The sequence below is a fragment of the Pomacea canaliculata genome, linkage group LG3 (assembly GCF_003073045.1).
Source record: "Pomacea canaliculata isolate SZHN2017 linkage group LG3, ASM307304v1, whole genome shotgun sequence".
Lineage (NCBI taxonomy): Eukaryota > Metazoa > Mollusca > Gastropoda > Architaenioglossa > Ampullariidae > Pomacea > Pomacea canaliculata.
The window spans coordinates 28108766-28130608 of record NC_037592.1 but is presented as its reverse complement, the minus strand read 5'-3'; the positions used below and the strand labels follow the sequence as shown (position 1 = coordinate 28130608).

The 21843-nt window shown below is 36.1% G+C and overlaps 3 protein-coding genes across 3 annotated transcripts in view; 1 reads left to right on the top strand and 2 right to left on the bottom strand.

The window, feature by feature from the left end:
• Positions 1-1244: 1244 nt before the first annotated feature.
• On the top strand, positions 1245-6102 carry LOC112558952 (replication factor C subunit 3-like). Its single transcript, XM_025229722.1, is given in 9 exon segments — positions 1245-1377; positions 1959-1965; positions 1968-2163; positions 2720-2817; positions 3075-3256; positions 3541-3677; positions 4095-4193; positions 4694-4763; positions 5432-6102. Coding segments are annotated over 9 exon segments (1065 nt in total). The 5' UTR covers positions 1245-1290; the 3' UTR covers positions 5621-6102.
• A 2728-nt stretch (positions 6103-8830) lies between these two features.
• On the bottom strand, positions 8831-11965 carry LOC112559597 (allene oxide synthase-lipoxygenase protein-like). Its single transcript, XM_025230930.1, has 4 exons — positions 11962-11965; positions 11639-11811; positions 11172-11335; positions 8831-10791 (listed from the first exon to the last, which is right to left on the bottom strand). The coding sequence occupies exons 1-4, from the start codon at positions 11963-11965 to the stop codon at positions 10677-10679; spliced, it is 456 nt and encodes a 151-aa protein (XP_025086715.1). The 3' UTR covers positions 8831-10676.
• Positions 11673-21843, bottom strand: part of LOC112558951 (arachidonate 5-lipoxygenase-like) — a 28914-nt gene continuing 18743 nt past the window's right edge. The window contains 9 exon segments of the mRNA XM_025229721.1: positions 11673-11811; positions 11982-12078; positions 12489-12594; positions 12999-13059; positions 13863-13955; positions 19087-19204; positions 19459-19555; positions 19747-19842; positions 21615-21747. Of these exon segments, the coding sequence (XP_025085506.1) occupies positions 12020-12078; positions 12489-12594; positions 12999-13059; positions 13863-13955; positions 19087-19204; positions 19459-19555; positions 19747-19842; positions 21615-21747 (763 nt within the window). The 3' untranslated portion in view covers positions 11673-11811; positions 11982-12019.

Genomic DNA, 21843 nt, shown 5'->3' with positions numbered 1-21843 from the left:
GAGAACATAAGAGGGTTGACCAGCTTTGACGATATTGATATTGACGTTTTATTCAAGATTAACCAAAACTAGTGAAAGTAGCACTTACAGTATGAACAAAATCTATATGCGTTATAGACGAACTAATATCTGCCAAAAATGTTTTTGCTAATAGTAAAGTAGCACTTCTTAAATTCCAAAATTATCTTTTTGGACATGTCAAGATAGCTGGTAGCAAAATATAGATAATTAAGATGTTTATAAATTTTTAGGGAATTTCTTGAACCTGTCAAACCAGTCAATTACTTAAGTAATCTAATAAAACAGAGATGGGATGATAACCACGGGGATGATAATAAATCAGTGTTAAACAGTAAGTCCCTGTCTTCTTGTTTAGTTCACATGCAGGGATGCTTCTGGTAAATGTGGTAGAAACTTAATCAAGCCTATGTCTTCAAGTTCAACATGATTAAAAGTTTCACACATTCACACACATACCAGATGAATTATATATCATATTGTTCATCCATCCTAAATTTAACTCTTCAAAAAATACATTGTCAAAATCAAAACCCTATCTACCTCCTCTGTACACAATTTGCTGCAAATAAATGTTAACCGGACTATCACTTAAATACATTCATTCCTCTTTCTGGTTTCAGGAAAGATGTTGGGAGTTCGATCATATGTAGAATTTTACCTGATTTTTATTGAGCATGTAACCAGCCTATCTTTATTCTAACTCCTCACGTTCAGATTTTGTTTTAAATCTACCACATACCTACTCCTAGCACACTTTGGAGTCTACAAAAGATCCAGATGCATGACTTGAAGGCACATGACTCATGAGTGTGACCTGCCAGATATATTGTCTGCCACAATGACAAGGGATGCAAAACTGTACTTGAAGAAGGTCACGCCAAAGTTCATCATGAAGAAACAAAACATATTTACAACTCTAGGGATATATAGGAACTGGAAAAAAAGTAAATTCATGCATGGTTCAATCATGGATGAGTAAACTTTTTTTTATACAAAAAATTACTGTATGGCTAAAAAACAATAGCAATCTGAATTTTAAGATTCTGGAAGGAAAAGTTGCACCAACACCAAGGAAACAAACATGTGTCTTGTTGTTCATGGGGGATTTTATGTTCATTTTGCTACAAGTTCATACATCAGCTATATCACAGAGACAAATCTATGAGATAACCCTTGTGACCATCGAGCTAACTCTGCAGAGTACTGCCCCCTGCAAATAATTATAAAAAAAACTGCCGCGAAATTGAGGACTCGAGGAGGGTTGCAGAAATGAGTCTGTGGGTGGATAAATATCGGCCTTCAACACTTTCGAAGCTTGATTATCACAAAGAACAAGCTTCTCATCTGAAGAAACTGGTATGCTTTTGCTGTTATGCATTGTGTTTATAAGTAAATAATGCTCAAATTCCAAAGAACGATTACGTTTAATGAGAAAGCGCAATACACAAAGATAGGGAAGAGTAGCACATAATCTAGACAAAGTTATTTTCCTATTTCTGACGTCGTTCTCAAATGTAGGAATATATTCAGACTTATATGATCGATAAAACAAATTTCTTTTCTCTGTAAGTGCTTATTACCAATACTTATGTTGTCGTTCTACGCAAGTGGAAGATCAGTGTACTATCATAGTATATATATATAAACATTGGTGTGAGTTGGAGTGGTTATCTGGGCAGAAAGTTGAGATCATAACATTAGTGACACAACTTATGTTTAGGAGGGCTCACAATGCCATGACACATCTCACAAAATAGAAAAGTGTTTAGGATTAGTGTTTAGGTTATAGTGAGGTTTTTAGTTGCTTACTTGGCATAAACACGATTTCCATTGCACTTTTCGTTGTTAACAACTGCATTGGATGGCAACAATAAGACATAAAATGCAGTCATATGAACTCGCCATTAATTTGTAGCACTAATATATCCTGATTTCAGGTCCATGGCGGGATTTCCCACACTTGCTTGTCTATGGTCCTTCAGGTGCCGGGAAGAAAACCCGTGTCATGTGTGTTTTACGTGAACTGTATGGTGCAGGTGTTGAAAAACTGCGTATCGAGCATAACAGCTTTACTACCCCTTCCAACAAAAAACTGGAAATTGTTACCATCTCTAGTAACTATCACATTGAAGTAAATCCCAGGTTTGTATACCGAAATTAAAAATTACATACTTCTAAATATGATAAACTTGGTATCATCCATTATTTGAATTACTTCTCTCACAAATTTTGATGATAAAGTTTATGTGGCATGGACTTTGTAAGCTATGCCACTGTGGTTTTTGAAATGAAAAAAATAATTCTTTAGTGCACAAGTGCTGACAGAATATTCAAGTAGTCAATGTCATCTCAGTTATGCTTCAAAAAGTTCATCTGAATATATTGAGTATCACTATCAGTATATGCTTAATGGGCCCAAACAGTGTGTCCATTGTTTTTATTTCATTATTGGCATAAGCAGAAAGTTATCATTAATTTATTGAAATAAGACATAAAATGTGTTAAGACTGCAGAAAACTTTGCAAAATGATAAAATTTTACTACAAATGATTTAGTCATACTGCTTCGTACAGTGGGAAAGGCTTGACCTGCCCATGTGACATATCTTGCGGTGTTTGAATTTTAAAGATTACTTGAAATCATTTGGGGTTTTTGTGTTTTTATTTCTTTTTTTAATGATTACTTTTTTATTGAACAGTGATGTTGGGATACATGACCGGGTGGTAGTTCAGGAGATGATTAAAAATGTTGCACAGGTGAATCAGTTAGATACCAGCTCACAGAAAGATTTTAAAGGTAAGGTTCAAATTAAATATATCATGTCTTTTGTCACATGTGACTTGATACTAGATTGCATATTTATCCAATACTGTTGGATGCATATAAATGCTTGTAAATATATTATCCAGCATCTTTGCATGTATCTGTAAACAAGAGTTATCTGTTCACAAAATGAGAATTAAGATTTGAGGCAAACTGCTTTTGGCAGATTTAATTTTTTTTTTACAATTTGTGGTGATACCAGCAAATGAAATTTCTGTTTACTTCTGCAGTGGTAGTCTTGACAGAAGTTGACAGGCTGTCAAGGGATGCTCAACATGCACTGAGGCGCACAATGGAAAAGTACATGGCAACATGCCGCTTAATACTTGTGTGTAATTCTACCAGCAAAGTCATACCAGCCATTCGCAGCAGATGTCTAGGCATCCGTGTTGCAGCTCCTTCACAAGAGGAGGTAAATATAACAATGTTGATAATTTACACACAAAAAAATTGTGAACTCAGACGACAGTATTTGTTTTTTCCTTTTTAAAATAATGATCCTATTTTTTAAGTGCAATGACGTGATGCATCTTAAAAAAATATTTGGAGGAGAATAAGTATTTTTGCTACAGAATGATAAAATAATAATTTGCTCAGGCTGTAAACCAGTCAATTCAGTTTTAAAGTAGATCAGATATCCCCTTGAGAGCAATTTTGATCAAATGTTTTGAAAATAAAAGTACATTCTGTTACCAGATAGCTCAGATCTTACATAATGTCTGCAAGAAGGAAGGATTAAATCTACCCAGCGAATTGGCTAAACGAATAGCAGAGAAGAGCCAAGGAAACTTGAGGCGTGCTATCCTAATGTGTGAAGCTTGCCGAGTTCAGCAGTAAGTGTGTTATTAATCCCTTTAAGTAACCATAATATTTATTAACAGGATTAATTGTGAGATTTAAGAAGTTTTTAAAATCCAGTTACAGCAGTTTTTGACTTTAACAACCTGTCTTCAAAAGCTATTGAAAGACTCTTTAGGAAAGAATATCTCTTCCACTTTAATGCTTTCCACTAAATGGAGCATACATATCAAAATTTGGTGGCAATACATTGTACTAGAAATATAGTTTTACAATATTTATTTCACATTTTGAGAAGAAAAACGTGATTTACAAAGAGTAATTTGCGACAACAGATGTTCAGTATTTCCTACAGACCCTGGAACAATAGACTTCATGCTTTGTTTGTAGTTAATGTTTTAAGGGAGAAATATATTTGTATGGTTTTCTTTATTCGTTCTCTCTTTTTCCAGATATCCTTTTAGCGCTGATCAACAGGTGTCTGATCCAGACTGGGAACTTTTCCTTCGGGAGACAGCTACAATGATTGTACAAGAGCAGTCTCCTCGCAGGTGGGTGGGTAGATGAGGGTGTGTTTGTGCACAGGCCTCTTTGTTATAAGTGTATGAGTATATTCTTACAAAAGCACAAGCACACATTGTGCTAAAATTCTTGGTCTTTTATGCTTGTTGTTCTTTAGATTATAATGAATTATTATAGAAGTATGAAGTGCCCACTCTAGCTACATCAGTTTATGTCACACCCTTACAGGTACACATGCATGGATGTGCATGCACACCCACACAGATTTAAAAATCCTCTTTTTTTTATCCTTTTGACATGACTTTCGCTCATGCAATTAATTTTTTTTTTCTTTAACTGCCTTTTGTCTGATAACTTTCTTTGTTGCTAAAAAGCAGTATTTTGTGATGTACATAACATGGGCTTATGCCCACTTACTACAATACAAATAAAAGAAAGTCAACTGTAACTTTGAAACTGCTTTGCATCTGAAAACATCGGAAAAGCCTTTTATTTTATTTCATTAGATGCAACCAAAATTTAATTGCAGGTTATTAGAGGTGCGAGGCCGATTGTATGAGTTGTTAACTCATTGCATACCACCAGATGTTGTCATGAGGGTGAGTATAGGATTTCTGCAGTGGTTTCCTTGTTTTGCCTATGGGAGATAGTAATGTGCCAGCTTTTTTTTGTTGTTGTTTTTTTTTTTGTGGCATGTAGTTTTTTTTAAGTTTTACCGACGTGCATTTGAGACTATTTATTATTGGATGTCTATCTTTTATTTTGGGTTTACTTGTCATTGTTCTGACATGGGGGCCACTTGATGGCAGTGTACTAGCAGCATACAGCTATGATGGGAGTAGACTGATTTGGTATGATTTTTTTTCTTGGTATTATTACAGTATTTTCTGATAAAGGTATTTTGGGAATTTGTTCATTTTTGGAAAGGGGCATTGAGGTGCAAGTGATTGGAAGGGAAGGGATGAGGGGGGTCTTACTGTTAACAATGACAATATTTATTGCTGCCTGCGTGAAAGTTGTCATGGATCAATCAAGCTGAGTCTAGAAAATCCACCCTTAGTTTATGACATGGTCTCCTTATGTCTTGACATGTTTTACTTACTGACAGTTTTCTGTTGTGGTTTTGTTTGGTTGGTTTTTGGCAAATGTTCTATGCATATGACATCTCATGTATCAGGTTGTCACATGATTTCTAAAGTATCAGTATTAATCTTACATGTTTTGGCAGCAAACTAGTTTGGGTTTTGCTTTGCTTTTCTTCTATCAGGGTTTGTTGCAAGAGCTGCTAAGTAACTGTGATGGTGTGCTAAAACCAGAGGTCGTTCAGAGTGCTGCTCACTTTGAGCACCGGCTGCAATGTGGGCAAAAAGCCATCTACCACCTGGAGGCTTTTGTTGCTCGTTTTATGGCTATCTACAAGAGGTTCTTGGAAGAAGGAATTGCTGACCTGTTTTAACTTGAGACAATTAAGAACGTGTGTAAAATCCTATTAGGATAACTTTTCTGACTACTTACAAAATTTGTCCAAGATTTTGCTTAGTTTTAAATAAAGATTTTCTTGTAAAATTACAGTAAACATTCTTAAATGACATTTAAAGGGTAGTAAATTATGCTACAAAGGTTCACTTTGATTTAGGATTAAATGGGAGGCCAGAGAGCCATGATGTTTGCCATAACATATAAATGTCATATTACTTTTAAAATCTTGGTCATTTGAAACAGTTTAGTCTGCTTTTGCTTATTGTCTTGTTATGTAAATGTGGATATCAATAAAATGTTAATGCATGTAACATAAAATCCATAACGGCAAATTTTTCTGTAGCCTTTGAGTCATGACTGGCTGTCATTGCATTTTGTCCTGAAACTCATTTACTTTGAACTCATTCAATTCAAAGTTACAAATGACTAATGAACGAAGATTAAATCGTATAAAAATTATCATCTTTTGAGGCTTTTTCTCCACTGCTTTACATAACTGAAGGATTGAATGATAATTGGTTCTGGTATGAGTTACAAATAATACAGAAAATCTGTGAGAAAGATATGGTGCCTGGAAAGGGGTTGGAGGAACAGCATATTTGTTAGAAAGTAGCATGCATGCTTACACATACATGCAAGGAGCCACCATGACAACAGTAAAGGTGACAATCAAATTGGTCAGGTAAAGGAAACCATCTTTTTAAGTAATAACAGACTGAAGAACACATGTTGCCTTCAAATAAGTATTGATAAGAAAGGATTTTCATGCAAACTGCAGAGAATATGATCTAGAATATCATGTTGTAAGAGCATGAACAGCCATGGTACTGGCATTCTATACAATAATGGATGTGAAAGATGGATTCAAAGTGACTTTAAATGACATTTTTATTGAACAAATCCATCTTTCTATCTTATTTGATGCAGAATTATCAATGCAAATGAGCTGTAGCTATGAAGACTTTTGCTTTCGCAGGTGTAAAAAGTATAATGTGTTACTGTGAAATTTCTTAGGTACTTGAAAATCATTCTTTGTGGATGAATAATTCTTGTAGTGACATTGCCCTGTCTGGATCAAAACTAAAATCTATGTGGTAACTTAATCATGCTTTTGCATTATTTTTTCCTGACTAGCCTAACTCACCAAAGTTGCTTTGACAATTATTAGAAAGCCACAAACATAGTGTCTAAGAGTGGTTCTATGGACATTGTTAACATTTTCTTCCAAATCAATCTCTATACAAGGAATAAGGAAAGTAGCCAAAGACTGATGCATCTGAGTTCTCTTTAATCAAGAGCTGTTTGATTATTTTTCTGGGTTAGCAGAAAAACTCCTGGTGTGATATTTGCAAAAACACAAAGCATTTGGGTGCTGTTTCCCTACGTTTACTTTTAAAAAAAAACTTGGTTTATACTTAGACTGAATTTTAGGGCAAGTGTTCTGACCAAAGAATCACTTATTACATTAAGAGTTTCAATCACACAGACCGGCTATTCAGCGGCAGCAGCATGGTACATGACATTGAAATCAAGTGAACTGTAGTTTAAATAATGTTCAGGACATTAACATGTGTCTATGGTTTGGTTGCAGGGAAACTATAAATTAGATTTAAATATGATTGTGCAGTAGAAATAAGTTAATAGAAACAAATTAATCATATAAGACAGCCATTTAAGTATAATGAAACTAAGAGAAATCATGCAAGGCAAGTATATTTCCAACAAGCAGCACTACTGAAATTAGTATTTCTTTGCATTTCATGCAATTTTTACTCAACTAGTCTTTTCTATACAAAAATTCCACAAATAATGCTAAGTGTTATATGGCAATGTCATGGGAAAACATTTACTTATAAATTCTAAATCTGTTTCAATATGAAGATATATATTTTAAATTTCTCAATAGTACAATGGCTGTGTAAAAAAATTTCAGTCCCTTGTTATAATTTTCTTGACATTAACACGTATATGTTCACTAGGATTAAAAAAAAAAAATTGCCAGCTTCTGGGTGAGATGTCTTAGTTATCTAGTGCTGATGAATTGCCTTTTTTTCCTACACCAATAAATGCTTTAAAAAAACTATGCTATATAGTCACTTTAGCTTGTGTACTGTAAAATATGTTGCAGTAATATGACTTTTGTCTTTTTCCTGCTGTACATAACTTTTTCCCCTTCTGCACCTGTGGGTATGGAGACAAAGAATAGCAAATATATTCGAACTGCGCTGTATAATGACTAATATGGAAAACATGCCGGTTAATACAAAAATTACAAGATGACATGCAACGAAGAATGGCCTGAGGTCAACAAAACCTATAAAAATCAGCAACCTATTCAAACGCGAGAGGTAACAGGTAAATGTAGTTTATTGCAAAATCTTAAACGTATTAAAAATGTAAACCTGATTCAGGCCTGTGTAAACGAGCAAAAGTTTAAAAAATATTTTCAATTGGTGGTTTTTAACCCATATTTTGTCCTGCTCAACTCTATACTTAAGGTCTAGTTTATAAAAGGGAAAAATGACATTGTATTGTTGTTCCTCCTGGATGACAAGGGAAGAAGCAGTGGGTATGCTGCCAACACTGGTGGCTTACATCACCACGACTGTTGTTCCTTGTCGACAGCATGTGATGCGAGACAGTGGCTGGTAAAACCCATTGCTACCACCAGCTGTGTGGGTGAGGATGTGAGACAACTTTCAAATCATTCTCATGATCACCACCATTATTCAATCGTTGCAAGGTGTGCAAGAACTGATACCAGAAATGGTCATTGTTAGGAGTGATGGTGGTGAACCAAGATAGACTCACCTGCTACTAACCATCAAGAGGGCAGATAGTCTCAAGTGGAACTGCCATTTTCCTCAGCTGTCTACTTAACTGTGGTGTGTGTTGGTTTGCACACACAGGTGGGAGCAAGCACTTAAGTGAGATGGTGCAGAGGTGCGAAGTGGCTGAGTGGGTTTGTGAAGGTGGAAGTTGAGTGTAAGGCCAGATATCATCAGGTGTCCCTTTTTCTCTTGTACTGTCTAGTCCCATGTTCTCCCAGCAGTTTTCTCAAGCTAAACATGGTCATGCTTTGCAGGTACAGTATTCATTTTACAAGTGTATACCACCTTCCCTTGAAGTAAACTTGTCAATCCTTTGAAACCTGCATTTACATTTAGGTTAAGACCAAAGGTCTCCACACCATAAACATCAGATTTTTTAATAATGCAAGACCAGACATAACCCATGAACAAAGGTGATAGTGCAATTGAAAAACATGAAATAATGAAAGCATGTCATTTGCTTTCTTTCTGAACACATCTTTCTGAACAGATACCTTGTCCATCATTGGAATTTGCAGCACAATTTATGGAATGCAAGACAATGTCAACATAATGAAAATGAAATTAAACATAATGTCTGAAAGAGTTTGGTTTATGGAATAGTTCAGTATACTACCTTTATCTCAATATTACAAACAAATATTTTAGCAAATGTATCAATCATATATATTAAAAGGCAGCATCAGTCTGGTTCAATTACAAGAACAAAAAACAAATACATTATTACATATTAAAAAACAAATACAAGAATTTTAAAGCATATTTGGAAATACAACAAAAATGCTTTTCTCAAATGTCTGTACTTCACGTAAGAAATTGCATGGAATGAACTTGTCACAAGAAGGCTTATTGAGGGTGATCTTCACCCCTTAAAAGCCCATGTTTATCATTGACAGCCATGTCAGGCTGTTGTCTCAAGCGACAGGTTTCTGGTGCCATAAAAATATTGACCACCATCATCTGATCAAAATAACAAATTAAAGTACAATAGAACTTTCTGAGTTGCTAGGTATCATAAAAATTTTACCCTGCCCAGACAATTCATATAATAATGTGACCTCTGTAGTGTCTTTACCCACCATCGAGGCAGGCTCAAAGAACATGAATAATAACTGCCAGGAGCAAAATGTTGTTGATTCTGGAATCAACGCAGTATAAGTTTTCCCGAAGAAGTCGAGAAAAACTATGTAGTAAAGAGGCAGAATATCGGGAGTGCAGTCGACATTCTGGACATGCACAGATCTAAACAAATAGCAGAAAATGTAACAACAAAACGCAAAGTGTAGATGAGAAAATGTGAAGAGTGCATGAACAGTAGACCAGAAATGAAAAAGCAGAGAAATGGAGACAAGTAATCCCATCAAGCAAGAAAACCTCAGACAAGATGGCCCAGATGAACTGTAGAGATGAGCTACTGCCAAACAAATGTCAATTCTTTCTCTCTCTTCCATGTGTTCATCAACTCAAGCCATGGCATCATACAGTTGTATACTGATGAATGTTTTTATATAATTCTCCATATCACCAGCATAAGTTTGCTTTTAAGGGAAAAATTTGTAATCACCACCAAGGATGCACAACAGCAATAAAATGGGTTTTGGATTTAGAGGAATCTCAGAATTTATCACAAACTTTGCTGTTACATGAAAATCTTTTTTTTTAAAAAAAAAAAAAAACACCATGCAATTAATACTTTTGTAAAATATACCTTATAGAATTGTATGTAAAATTGTCATTCACAAGTTTTTCAAGCACAAAAGTCTTTTCCTTGGTATTACAGATGCCATATTGTGCTCATTGTCTTAATGCTTTTCAGGGTTTTGATCAATCTGAATTTTTGTTTTATTGTGACTGGATATTGCAACTAATAAAGATAATGCACTATGAAGTCAGCGTCAAATATCAGGATGGTACATAGTATACTTCACACTTTTTCAACAGAATACAAAACGTCATGAACAAATCTTCATCCAGCCTGTTCAGTAAATGTTGATCACATTCTGTTTTGAGTCAAATTTCAAGTCCAATGGTCTTTTTGCCAGTCCCTTCCGCAAACACAGGAAAACTGGATGCTGATGAAGTTGGGGACAATGTCAGGACCCAAGCCCATTGCATCTTTTGCCAGTCCTTTCAGCAAAGAGAAGATCCGATGCTGATTGCCCATTGCATCTTTCGCCAGTCCTTTCAGCAAAGAGAGGAAGATCAGATGCTGATGGAGTTGGGGACAATGTCAGGATCCAAGAATAGGTATGGAGGATTGCGCTGAGTATTGCGTGCCTTAATTATCTTGCTGATTTCTGCGACATCCTTGCGAAATCTGATAAGCAAAAAATATTTCCAAAATCATCTACACAAACATCAAGGCATGCTCAAACTACTGTTAAATAGCTTAATTAGTTTTAAAGTCTACAGTATATTGCAGCAACATGAGATTGCTAGTACATTAGAACACATCTAAAAAATAACGTCAATGTGTCAAGTCTACTTATAATAAAAATATTTGTTAGGTCAAAGATATGGAGCAGGAATAAACAGGCTTCAAAACTGCAATGTGTACCTTGTATAAAAGATGAAAAACAATTCAGTTTGAACAGTATTTACCTAAAGCAAAGAAAGTTTTCTTTACATGAAGTAATTACTTTAATCAAAAGTAGTCACATCCAAAGGAATATCATGTAATTTAAGGATCCAACTCACTCATGTACAATTTCTCGGGCTTCGTCATCAAAGATGTACTGGACCTCAAAGTCTCCCAGGCTCTTTGTGCCTCGCTGGCTGAGGATTTTGGTAACAATCATGATGTCCAGAGTTGTGGGTCGATCTGGTAAGCACTTAAGGATGTCTTGTTCTGTGCACTCTCGCTGTACACAAAGACATTTGATAAATACAAATGAGGAAACATGCAATGAGTGGAAAAAAGAAGCCAAACAAAACAACACAGAGAGAAACAATGTATACAAATGAGAAAACTCTGTGGGAATGTATCCTTACAAATGAGATAACAGAAAGAATGTATTACAAGTGAGACGACATAATGAGAAACAATACATTTGTACAAATGAAAAACAATATATTCTTATAAATGAGAAACATTGTATTCATACAAAATCCTGATTTCATTTTCTACTAGCTGAGCTGCTGTATCACAGATATTTGATTTTTACCTTATCTTTTGGAGGACTTCCTCGCAGAAGACCTGGATAGTTTGGAGGGAAACCATACTCGTCATACTGTGGAAAGTTGGTGGAGGCATGTGAAACACTGCATGTGTAGATAATAGTAGTCAAAACAGCTGTAAGCTGTTCATTTGATGTGAAATTCCATTGCCTGGCACACCCTGAAAAATATTTACATTAAATTGAAAAAAAATCTCTATCAGCTGCTTGCATCCTGTTCAGCACAGAATGTTACATAATACAGCAAAGTCATATTTAAAGGCAAAATCTGAAGCATTTAGATGCTGGCATATGTGCTCACATGTAAACACCCATTGAATCGAAAACATACCAGAAGACCGCAGCCCCCATTTTCACCATCTCTGGGTTTCACCAATTCTGCAACCCATGCCTGGATCTCACAATCTCAGCTAGCTTTTCTGGGGTATCTGAAACAAAGAAAGGCTGTCAGAACCACCTCTAAACATGTAAAATCTTTTGCAAATTCCTTTCCCTCACACACACATTCATGTATGCATGTGTCAGTATTGAAATGAAATATGTTTTTGTGAGTGCATGTGTTTATGTGGGTGTGACAAAGATATTGTTAAACTGACTTCCTGTCAAAAAGCATTGTGCTTGCTCCCTGTAGGAACAGAAATTATTATTATTAATTTAAGAAAACTTTTGTTAATCAATACAATGCAAAAGTTTACCCATAAAAACATCAAATAAAGAGGATCTGAGAAATATGGTAGACAAAATCTGACATTAAAATCCTTGATTACCATTTCAGTATTAAATTGCTAAGTAAATGAAATTCTGTATTTTGTCTTTTTAAGTTTAGCACTGTGCTTACCATAGTACAGTGCAACATAAGCCTTGACATATTTGTTGATCGCTTTATAGTGCAGCAACGCATCATCACGGAAATAGTAGCCCGGTAAGACACTCAAGTCATCAAGCTACAAACAGATTAATCACCATCAGAAGACAGATATATTTCATGAAAGCTGAAATTTTAAACTATTAAAAAATAAAAAATTCATGGGTTGTGTCAGGGTGTGAGCAGCAAAGCATTATGTCACATCCAGGGTCAGCAAATTAACATGACATGCTTTTTCTGAATGTAGTTCTCAGTGACAAAGAAACCCTACCTTAAAATTTTAAAAATATATATTTTTTGTATTGAAAACAGGAATTCTTTCAAAATTTTGCTCTTCATGCATGTTGCTTACAAAGTTTATATTGCAGGATTCCTAGAAGTACCTTTGGCAGAAAACATTTTTTAGGCAGCTTCATAGAGCATTAGGAATGAGGTGGTGTCCCAACAAAGATTTAAGTCCACTATCAATGAGGAATGTCTTACCCCTCTTTGTTTTAGATCTTCTGGTAATGTGCCATGCAGATCCAACCGCCACATCTCTATCCTGTAGAAGAAACAGATGCCATCAATTAGATGATGATAGTCCAGGAGAAAGAAGTATATTTTAGTTCTCTTTTGGTAATAGTGAAAATAAGATAAAGGTCCCAGGGTCTAATTAGTCATAAGGGTGGTAAACTGTAAGTAGTTTACCTTGTCTTGGTATGGAATGTGGTGGGTTAAGACCAATCATCTCCTGTGGCTTCTCACCCTAATCAGGTACCTGATGATGGGTGGGCAGAGCAAGCTTCAAACAACTTACTTAAAGCCACGCACAGTGTCTACTAGACTATGGTGATGCCACATTCTCTTCCTCTTGAAACATATTCTTCACTGTAACTGCCACCGCCACCACCTAGTGGTTGCTGGTGATTAACACTTTGTTAGCGTAAGGGGCTGTATCATGCAACAGTCAGCGCCACTAACATTACACAGTCCCAATCAATCAATATCAGTGTTGCTTATACAATTATTGTCAATCCTGTTTTGCCCTTTTGTTCTAAGATGATGATAATAATTATTTATTGTCTATTAAAACCATGTACAAGAATTTTAGCCACATCCTTTATCGTTTCTTTTTCCAAGAAGACCTCACTATTTTACACAAGGGATTCCATTTGTTTAACTTTTCTCCCTTTAACTAGCGATGACCTTTCAGTGAGATACACTTTATTTCGGGACTCAACAGGCACTCAGCAGCTGCCTCATTTCACAAGCTCTGCAGAGGCAGTGACGCAGAGAGATGGAGAGGATAACAAAACTAGGTAAAGGCCAGCAAGAAAAAAAAGATGAAAAGAAACAGCATCTCACCCACGCCTAATGAGCTCGAACATGCCTTTGATGCCAAAGTTCATAGTCTTGTCCACCCAGCCATTTTCACTCACCAGCAGCTCCAGACCACGCCTGCAAACAGATTAGAAAATGACCAGGAAATGGAAAGAACTGTGCAGAGAGCCATGTGATCAAATAAACCTACTTACTAACCTTTTCCTCTTTTGCTTTGTCTCTCTATCTCACACACATCCATGCACGCTTAAGCAGATGTGTTGTCAGTAAATCTGAACAGCAGCACAGTTTGAGACATCAAATTAAGAGAAAGATGGAGAAATATGAGAAAGGCACGCTTTGGAGATAAAAAAAGAGAGAAAGAGCAAAATACTTTCTTTAAAGACCAACTTAAACGGTTTGCTTTTCTTTGCAGATATCAGTAGATAAAGGCAATAAAAATCCTGTAAATTTCAGCCTTCAAAGCCCATCCATTAATTAATTATCCGCTATGACTCGCACCTGTGATCAATAAGTGCTGATAACAGTGTGCTACGTCACCTTGGTACACTATTCACAACTTTGCCCTGCAGTCAACACCGGTCAGAGAGAGAGAATGAGTGACAGTTTGGATTATTTGGACGCTAACAGTCTGCATTTCTCGCGGTTCTGAAAAACTGCTACTTTAGCACGAGAAATGTAGACTTTCAATGTCTGAATAACCTGTCGCTGTGAATTGGTGTCGACGCTGGCAATGCTGTACCAACGTGACGTAGTAAATTGTTACCAGTGCTTGATGAACGAAGTACAAAACACAAACTACAGTACTTTGCTAGCGGATAATTAATTAATGGATGGGTTTTGGAAGATAAAATTGACAGGTTATGTTTATATCGCCAATATCTACCAGTATCTGCGAAAAATGAAACCATTTAGGTTGGTCTTTAAACATTTCTGCATGCAAATAGGATGAGTTTGACTTCTTTTTGTTGGCATGTTGCATGTTGCAGAGGCTTATTTACTCACATATGGGGAAATAGTATCTAGCACTACTATTATTCTTTAGGAAAAATTGCACCCCTTTTAGGAAAATTAACAATAAAAGTTTGACCACTTTCTAAGAATGCTTATGGTTTTTAAGTGTGTATCTTGAGAACAGAAGGAAGTTATTCATCCAGATTTGGGGAAATAGTACCTTGCATTGAACTTTATCTATTTATCAGAAAAATGCACCTCACTGGAGCTTAAGCAAATGAAGCTTAATTTGGGGGCTGAAAATTTAGTGAGCAGTAAAAGCACAAAAAAAAGCTTCTGATCGGGTCTCTATATGAGATGGGAAAGTATTTTTGCATATGGGTCTGGATGCATGCATGAGAAAATAATGTGAGTTTGTGCTGAACACAAAGTAAACACCAAGTCTTCTCATCACATACAATACCAGTGCTCCCACTGGACAGCGAAATAAAGTGAAGGGCGCTGGTCTATAGCCAATATCATTGCACACATGCCTAAAACATTAAGCATTAGTAAAAGCAGCACTATTAATGACAGTTATCACCATAATTTCAGCTGTAATTAGGACCAATGGAATTGTAAATATGTTTGCAGTTCCTATTATCAGTGATGTCACGCTGGTCAACATGGGTGAGGGGGGAGAGGTAAATTGGTAAATTACTCTGAGCAACTAAGACTAGGTCACAGAAGAGCAGCCAGCCCTGTAAACAGATTGCCACATGCAGAGAATCATACTAATCAAGGGAGACAACACTCTCGTGTTCTTTACCAATGATAGTTTGTCTTCACCTCGTGGTATTATATAAGTCAGTTTGATTTTCTTCTAGCTGCTTTCTCATCCTTTAAAGGCTGAAATTGCACCTTAGGGTGGGAAAGAATAGTAAAGGTGGAGTAAGGAGGTGAGGAGCATGCATAGTGCCAACTACTCTGGTGGTTGTGCTTCACTAAACACTTTCAGATAGCTTGACAAGTAGCCTCACCTCCCGTCCCCAAGGTTTTTTTTATTTTCCTGCCACTTGGTGGGGGTTCGGTCTTTAAGGGGAAATAGGAACCAAAAATAAATAAAGCAAAAACAAACTTTTTGTTATTATAAAAATTGAAATGAACTAATTATACACCAGTTACTTTTCAAAGCAAGAGACAAAACAAGAAAATTAACCTGGTTGTTAAGAAAAAACAGCTTTTTTTCAGTGTAATTCCTAAAGCAAAAGGCATATTATGTCTGCCAGCTTGACATAGCATAAGTATACACACTGTCTGCGGCAGTATGATTAAGTGTAGCTGTCAGACCTGTGTGTGATATCTGTGACAAATAGGCTGTCAACAGCATGTGACAGTGCTAAAAGCTACCTGCTGGTTTTGTTCTTATGTTTTTTTTTTATTTTTTTTAATCTGACCTAAAGACTGCCTTTTATTTACACACAAACATATAGAATGTTCTAATGTGTCTTTGTGGAATTTACAATTTCTGATGAACAGACATATGATATATGTGATGCAAATTGATTCAGAGCCATATAATTCATCATCAAATACGACAATCTCTGCACAAAAAGACAGCTGAGTTGGCTTTTAACAGAAGAGGGAGGGTAAAGGAGAGAAAATGGTCAGGAAGGAAAGAGAAAGAGCTGTACGTGTTTTATATTTTGTTTTTCTACGTATCAGGTGTCCACCTGTTCACAGGAATAAAATTTATGGCCACTTTTATGTATAGAAAAGGTTCGTGCAGCTGAGACTATGGCCAACATGTGTACAAAAAAAAAAAAAAAAAAAATTGTGTGTCTATTCCCACCTCTGCAGAGTGTAGATGTAATCTGATGAGGTAAAAGCTAGAGACACCATCACAGTTTGTAAACTCAAAGGTTAAAAGCTCATCTGATATGTTTTTCACCATTCTGACAAATGTTGCTCTATAATCTTTAGAGAAATAAAACTGGATGATTAGTTCATTCCAAACATTCTCAGAGCAAATCACATAAGGGATCATGTGCTGTTTAACCCTACTTATGCCTGCAGAGATAATTGTTGGCATATAAATGTTGAAATTATCATAAGTGTTACTCAGACCTTTTAGAGTTTTCAAACTGTGTCATGTGTACCACTACTAGTACACGGAGGTATAACGATGGTTTGCAATCACCATGTACCAAAATAAAAGAATGCGTATGTCTATATTTTACGGAGGCTGTATATGTTTGCTGTCATCGCTGCATTAGCTAACTACTAACTAAATCATATATTAAATACCAGTGAACCTATGACTAAGTCCTAGAATTGCATATGTTTTTGTAGAGGGTAGGGTTGGGGGATGGTACTCAGTCAATTCGAATTTTCGAAATCGGTATTCATCTAGAAAAGTTTGAAAACTGGGGTTTTAGAGGGTGGGTGGGTGAAACTAAATATCACCATATACATTAGGCACAAATAGAGTATAGAATTAGGGCTCTGAAAGTTAGAAATTATCTTCAATTTGTCCACATTAAGAATGACTAAATTTAGCCAAAATTGTGTGTTCACCAGCAAAATGAATGCTTAAATGCATCTTAACAATAATGTCCTACAAAGTCATATAACATGGACCAAACTGAGATGACAAATTGTTTCCAGTGCAACCATAGATCTAGAGGAAATTGTCTCTTCCCTCAGGTGTTCATTACTCTAGCACTAATCTAGACTTGCATTGCTACAAGGCAAAATAGTGTCAAAAGATCTCTCTTTTTGGAAGTCTGCTTTTAAGAAAGAAACTATCTTTTTGGAAATAATAATTATAATCATGGGAACTTAGAACATGTAGCATCACAACTAAGATAGATCGCACTCTCTGTGCAGACCAATAATGACAAATGAAAGGTAACAGCCAGTGGATAGTGAGGTACATAAAGGAAAACAGAACAATATAAAGATGAGGTACGAACTGTGTAAGAGATGATGCTAAAAAAAAGGGGGTAAAGTACACTTTAAAATGTTCCTAATTTTGTAAAATAAGCTCAGAAACATGCAACCAAAGCACAGTAAGATGATCTACCCATCATACAATTAATTCCATCAGTCACCCTCAGGCATGTTCAGTGCTTTGGTGCCCAGCAATCAGCTGTCCCTGGAACGTGCACACTATAATTATCAGGTCTCTTGTGACATAATCAGCATCCAGGCTAGTATAATACTGGCTGCTTAATGTTATTAGTGTTTGCTCAGAGTCCATTCCAATCCCCCGGTGCACCACAGGTAGTTCAGAATGCAAATGCCCTGGAGGATAATTACAATAAAAAAAAACCCTGCTGTTCCCCCTGCTGTGACTGACCTCCTTATCTCCCCTTTGTCAACTCATTTGTCACAGTGGTGATCCTGACTCCTACTGTGGGCTACCATATATTATGCATACAAAAAAATCTTTATTTTCTAAGTGGCAAACCATTTTGTTCTGAAAGTAATACGATCAAGCAATTCTTAATGGCAAAAGCAATAATTTTCTCACAAGAGGGATATCCTTCAAGTCAGGGTCAAAGTTTATAGCTAATTACACTTAACTCATAAACAAATGACTGTGGATGGGGACAATATGGATCTAACCAAGTAAGGAATTAAAAAATGAGAGAAGGGAAAAAACCCCAAACACTGTTCACTTCTCTAATTAAAAAAGTCTGCAATTCCATGGTGTATAACAATTCCATATAAAGGAATTAGAGAAACAAGAAAAATAATATGTGCAGGGTTTTAGGCTCTCAATTTTTAAACAGCGGTTTTCTTGAGCTGTTGAGATCATCAGGGTATATACACATAAGTGAACTACAAGTCAAATCACACAACAAACCTGCCAAATCAAACAAGAAATATCTAAAATCACTATACAACATTTTTTTTTTTTTTTACAGAGGTCAGCCAGCAGTTACAAGCCTAGAAAGCAAATATGAGATCAACTGCTAAAGGAAGGACAAAATCTTTGAAGTTGACTGGACAAATTATATTATAGGCTATGATCAAAGTCAAAAGAATATGGTTCAAATTGCATGAAACAAATTCTACAGTGTTTAAAGACTCTATATACTCTGCTGCCTATACATGAGAACAAAAGATATTGAATATCTAGTATTACTGATAAGCAATATAGATAGGATTCAACCAGCATGTCACAAAGAAAAGCTGCTGAGATAGACACACCAAAGATGGACAACCACATAACCATCACAACCAGCACTGCACACATGCAACTCTACACAGATGCAAAACAGTCAGATAAAAAAATTCAAATGCTCACGAGTTGATAGCAATGAGGTACAAAAAGTGTGGCGCCAAGAGCTTAAAAATGGGATGAGATTGGGACAACTGCCGGTGCGTTGCCACGACTACGCCTTCCATAAGGAGATGTGTAAAGCCTGAAAGCAATAAAAGCTGTTGCTTTACTCAGTGAACTCTTCTGCAACATTGACAAGGAATATAAGCTTTATTTCCTACCTCTGGTAAGACTGGATCATTTTACAATCTTCAGAGAATATGAATGTAAATATGTAGACAAAGAGAAAAAGAGAGAGAGCGTGTTTGTGCATATCTGTGTGTGAGAATGACAGTGAGTGTGTGTGACAATATGTAACGATACACTCATGCTTGTGTACACACATATGTGACTGACCAAGGTGTGTCAATGACTGGTGATAAGCAGCATCTGCACTGTTGTACCACATCTTGACCAAAGCCCATGTGAGTGAATGATCAGTTGGAAGAAAAATCTGAAAAAATAAATGAAAACAAAAATAATTATTTTCAGACAATGCAGTCCATAATGGCTGTCAAAGAACATTGCAAAAAAATGTCTTGTATCAGATCTAATCATTCAGTCATTAGGTACAGATTCAAATATATGTGATGATCAAGAAAATGTACTATAAATTACACTGTTCAAATTTACAGAAAGACTTACTGGGTTATCAGGTCCTGGTTCCTGGAACAGCTGGATTGCAAGTGGCCGTAGCTGCTTTTCACTATCCACAAAGAACAGGGCCATTGGTGCACAGAGCTGTAACAGACCACCCATTCTCTACCTTCATCAAAAATATATTGACTCTGAAAAAATTGTTGTACCTTTCCATTCAGGATAGTTCTAAGACATAACAAGTACCAAGTGTAGTAATTGCATCAAAAAAAGCCATTATTGTGTTTGATGATAGCATATTAGTGCCATAGATCAGACATGTCAAACATATGGCCTTTGCAAGCACACCTGCAGTATGCACAGAGGATGCTGTACAGGTGTGCAGCCCTCATGAGAACACAAATGTGGCCCTTGGGGACCTCAGTTTGACATGCCTGCAATAGATAATTCTTTACGATGTTTGATCAAAGACAGTCATCTTCACCGTACTGAATACTATATGCTATCAGTTATTTTTGAGGCTCAATTTGCAATTACGCTTTCCATAGTCAAAATTTAATGGCCAGAAGATGTTAAGTATCAAGAATGTCATGGTGGATGTATGAAAAACTGATGTTTCTTGCTGCTGGGGTGCTTAAATAATTTATTTGCCATTTGGAGGATTTTTTGTTTGGATGGGTAGGAGATGGGGAAGTAAATGAAAGGTTTCGGACGAAACTAACAGGATCTTATTTAGTATTTAGCAGAGTTTTCAAGTGTGAGCAAAGAGTGCTATACATTTAACTAGCCAGCTATCCAGCACCTGTCCTCCTTTCACTGTCTGAAAACCAGATCCTTACTCATTGTGATACAAAACATATGCAACTTAATATGCAGGAACATGAGAACAAATTATGCTGGAGGCAAGTGACAGACACACAAGCTCCAGAGTGCAAACATGACAAAGACCTCTGTGATGGGGGGGAAAAACCGCTGATAAACAACAAAGTGCTTGCGGTGGGTTTGGCTGCAGACTGCTACTGGTGCTAGTGCAATTGTGAATCCTGACACCAATTTCCTCCATACTTGTCATCTGTCTCACAGGCCCCAGCCTACGTGTTCTTCCACTCTGAATGATAACATGCAGTGAGCGACAGGGATGGTCTGATGGGGCAGCTTCATTCCCAGTAACTAGTCGTGGTAGCTGATGTGGGAGTGCTACAGCCCAGGTCATATATATATATTGTTCCTGATTAATTTGTGCATACTGTTAACAATTGCAAGTCTTTCTTCCTATAAAAATAGATTGTTTAGTATGCAACTTTCAGATGGTAGAGAAGATAAATATGCGACTCCTTTTTTTGCAAAACCATAAAAAATGAATTGAAAAACTGTAGATTTTTACCTTTTAGTACAAACAACACACAATACAATAGATCAAAGTCATTAATTGGTCTGCTTTATTATGTTTTTATGTTTTTGTAATCATATACATAATTAAAATGTGAATTATATTAATTATTAGCAATTGTTCAAGTACATTTACTTTTAAAAAAGTCTGTTATGGCGACACTACTTTACTTTCAGAAACAAAACCCTTAAATTCATTAGGGTTTGATGAAATTTTCAAGATTAGAATGTGCTGAAGAAAAAACTGGTACTTACAACTTCATTTTTATTTCATAGTTTCTAAATATTGTATGACTAATTTAAAAGCAAATATACACCCCTCACAAAAAAAAAATAAAAATTAAAAAAAAGCAAAAAAATGGGGCAAAAAAGAGAGCAAAAACAAAGTTAAAAAAAAAGATTTTTTTGCCTGCAATAAAATACTCCAGAATGGATTATAAATCGGTCGGTAAAATATTCTCTGCTCCAGAATATTCTACATACACTACAAATCTGCCAACAAAATGAAAGGTAAAGGCAATGCTCACCACAAAGTCTGGCCGAACATAAAGACCTTCCAAAATTTTGAGGTCACAGATGAAAAGACGCTTCTGTTCAATGGCTTGCTGTATTGTCAAACCCTCTAGCAATGGTTCCAGCATGATATCATTTACTGGAAACCTATGGAGACAGCAAATGACTGATGAAAAATACAAAGAAGAGGTTCTGGTCACAAAAGCAGAATATCTTTCATGACTCAGAAAGTTGCATGCATCC

Excerpts from the sequence above, each read along its gene's own strand:
- LOC112559597 (XM_025230930.1), bottom strand. Across the intron at positions 11,336-11,638 it reads GAAGTCCTCCAAAAGATAAG|CGAGAGTGCACAGAACAAGA; the intron begins GTAAAAATCAAA and ends CTTTGTGTACAG. Across the intron at positions 10,792-11,171 it reads GCCCGAGAAATTGTACATGA|ATTTCGCAAGGATGTCGCAG; the intron begins GTGAGTTGGATC and ends TTTGCTTATCAG.